A 1,967-nucleotide genomic window follows, 5' to 3' on the forward strand; every position below is an offset into this window, starting at 1 on the left:
TATTTGTCCTTTTGTGACTGAGATACTTCACTCAACATAATGTCCTCCAGGGTCACCCATTTTGAATAATATTGCATGGGTTCCTTGTTTTTCATTGCAGCATAGCATTCCATTGTGTGAATATACCACAACTTCTCTATCCATTCATTTGTTGATGAACACTTAGGTTGCTTCCAACTCCTTGCTGTTGTGAACAAAGCCACAATAAACATGGGTGTGCATATATCTGCTTGGATGTCAGTGATGGTCTCTTTGGGCTATATTCCCAGCAGTGGGATTGCTGGATCAAATGGTGTCTGTATTTGCAACTTTTTGAAAAAGCGCCATACCTCCTTCCACAGTGGTTGCACCATTTTACACTCGATGGGGGGGCTTTAATTTTAAAATTTATATAAAAAAATTTTTTAAAGATCAAGTGGAATTTGATGAGAATAATTTGCAGTGTATTTAAAAATGTTTGTTGAGGTATAATTAACATTATAGTAAAATGTTTAGATATTAAGAATGCATGTAATTTGCTTGAAAAATTCATACTCTTCTGACATTTAATATATCATTTCCATCATTACAGAAAATTGTCTGTGTCTCTTTCCAAATTAACAGACTTCTCTAATAACTGATAATGTTTGCAGTTGGGTTTTTTTTTTATTTTCTACTAAGTTAATTATAACTGATAATGTTTTTATACTTATTTGTCTTTTGTCCATTCTAAAATTACATGGAAATATACATTATGTCCTTTTCTTGGTTTCTTTGGTTCTGTATGTTTTTGAAACTTATCTGAGTTACATGGGTCATCAATTTGTTCCTTCTTATTGCTGAATAAAAACATCATGCAATATTCTATTTTGTGGATAAATATGCATCAGTTCATTTATTCATTCTTCAGCTGGTGACCATCTGGTTATTTCCAGTTTTTGGTGATATAAGTAAAGCTTCAATAAACATTTTTGTTCAAGGATTTTTGTGGGCATGTTTTCATTTTTTATGAGATCATTATCTATGAGTGGATTTCCTGGATTTATTTACAAACCTGCCAAAGAATTTTCTTAAATGGTTGTGGACCCAAAGTAAGATGTAGGCGTTTTTTCAAGGTACCCAGCATTTCGGGCGTGCTCCTGGGTGGAAGGGAGACTTGAGGGCGGGCACAAGGAATTCCAGCCCAGATAAGAGACGAAGAGGCGTTTTTCCAAGGTACCCAGCATTTCCGGCGGGCCCGAGGGCCGCAACATAATCCACTCAGGAGTTCTACAGGACACGGCACCTTCCCTTAGAAACAGCTCAACTAAACTCAAGAGACACTGGTCAAAAGGAAAATGTCAGCAGTCGACGTTTTTGGAATCACAGAAGCCAAGAAAGCTTAAGATAGACCTGTCAGATCATGGGTTGGACAATGGTTGTGTTATATCCCACCAGTAATATTTTTATCTAGCTAGCTATGAGCTTCAGTTGCTCAAAATTATTTTCTACATTATGTGTTGTCAATCTTCTTTAATGTATTTAAAGAAGTATGTAAAAATTTTGTTTCTATTTGCAGTTTCTAACAGTGGAAAACAGTTTTTTCCCTGTGTTTATGGATCATTTGAGTATTTTCCTTTGTAACATGTCTATTAATTAATTTTTTTTTTTGCCAGGGGGCTGGACTTTGTGAGGAGGAACGTCGCAACATAATGGGAGAAAGACTCATCAACAATTTGCTTTATGCAGATGTCACAACCTTGCTTGCCAAAACTGAAGAGGACATGAAGTGTTTGTTGCAAAAAACCAAGAACTTCAGTTTTCAATATGGATTGAAACTAAACATAAAGAAAAAGAAGGTTTCTCACCACAGGGCCAATTGACAGCTCTATGATAGATGAAAAAGAGATTGAGATGTTAACACTTTTAGCTTACTTGGGTCATCAGACTCAAAATGCCCCATGCCAGTCCATCTCATCTCTCCAATGCCTAATATGTCAATATTTATG

At 35.8% G+C, this 1,967-nt stretch overlaps 1 protein-coding gene across 1 annotated transcript in view; it reads right to left on the reverse strand.

Moving 5' to 3' along the window:
• Positions 1-1,049: 1,049 nt before the first annotated feature.
• Positions 1,050-1,967, reverse strand: part of LOC102861564 (calcium/calmodulin-dependent protein kinase type II subunit gamma-like) — a 124,466-nt gene continuing 123,548 nt past the window's right edge. Inside the window, exon 2 of the mRNA XM_006884493.1 lies at positions 1,050-1,248. Coding sequence (XP_006884555.1) covers positions 1,050-1,248 — 199 coding nt within the window. The remainder of the gene's footprint in view (positions 1,249-1,967) is intronic.

This window comes from Elephantulus edwardii, unplaced genomic scaffold, assembly GCF_000299155.1.
Source record: "Elephantulus edwardii isolate Elephantulus edwardi_28Jun2011 unplaced genomic scaffold, EleEdw1.0 scaffold00034, whole genome shotgun sequence".
NCBI classification, from domain to species: domain Eukaryota; kingdom Metazoa; phylum Chordata; class Mammalia; order Macroscelidea; family Macroscelididae; genus Elephantulus; species Elephantulus edwardii.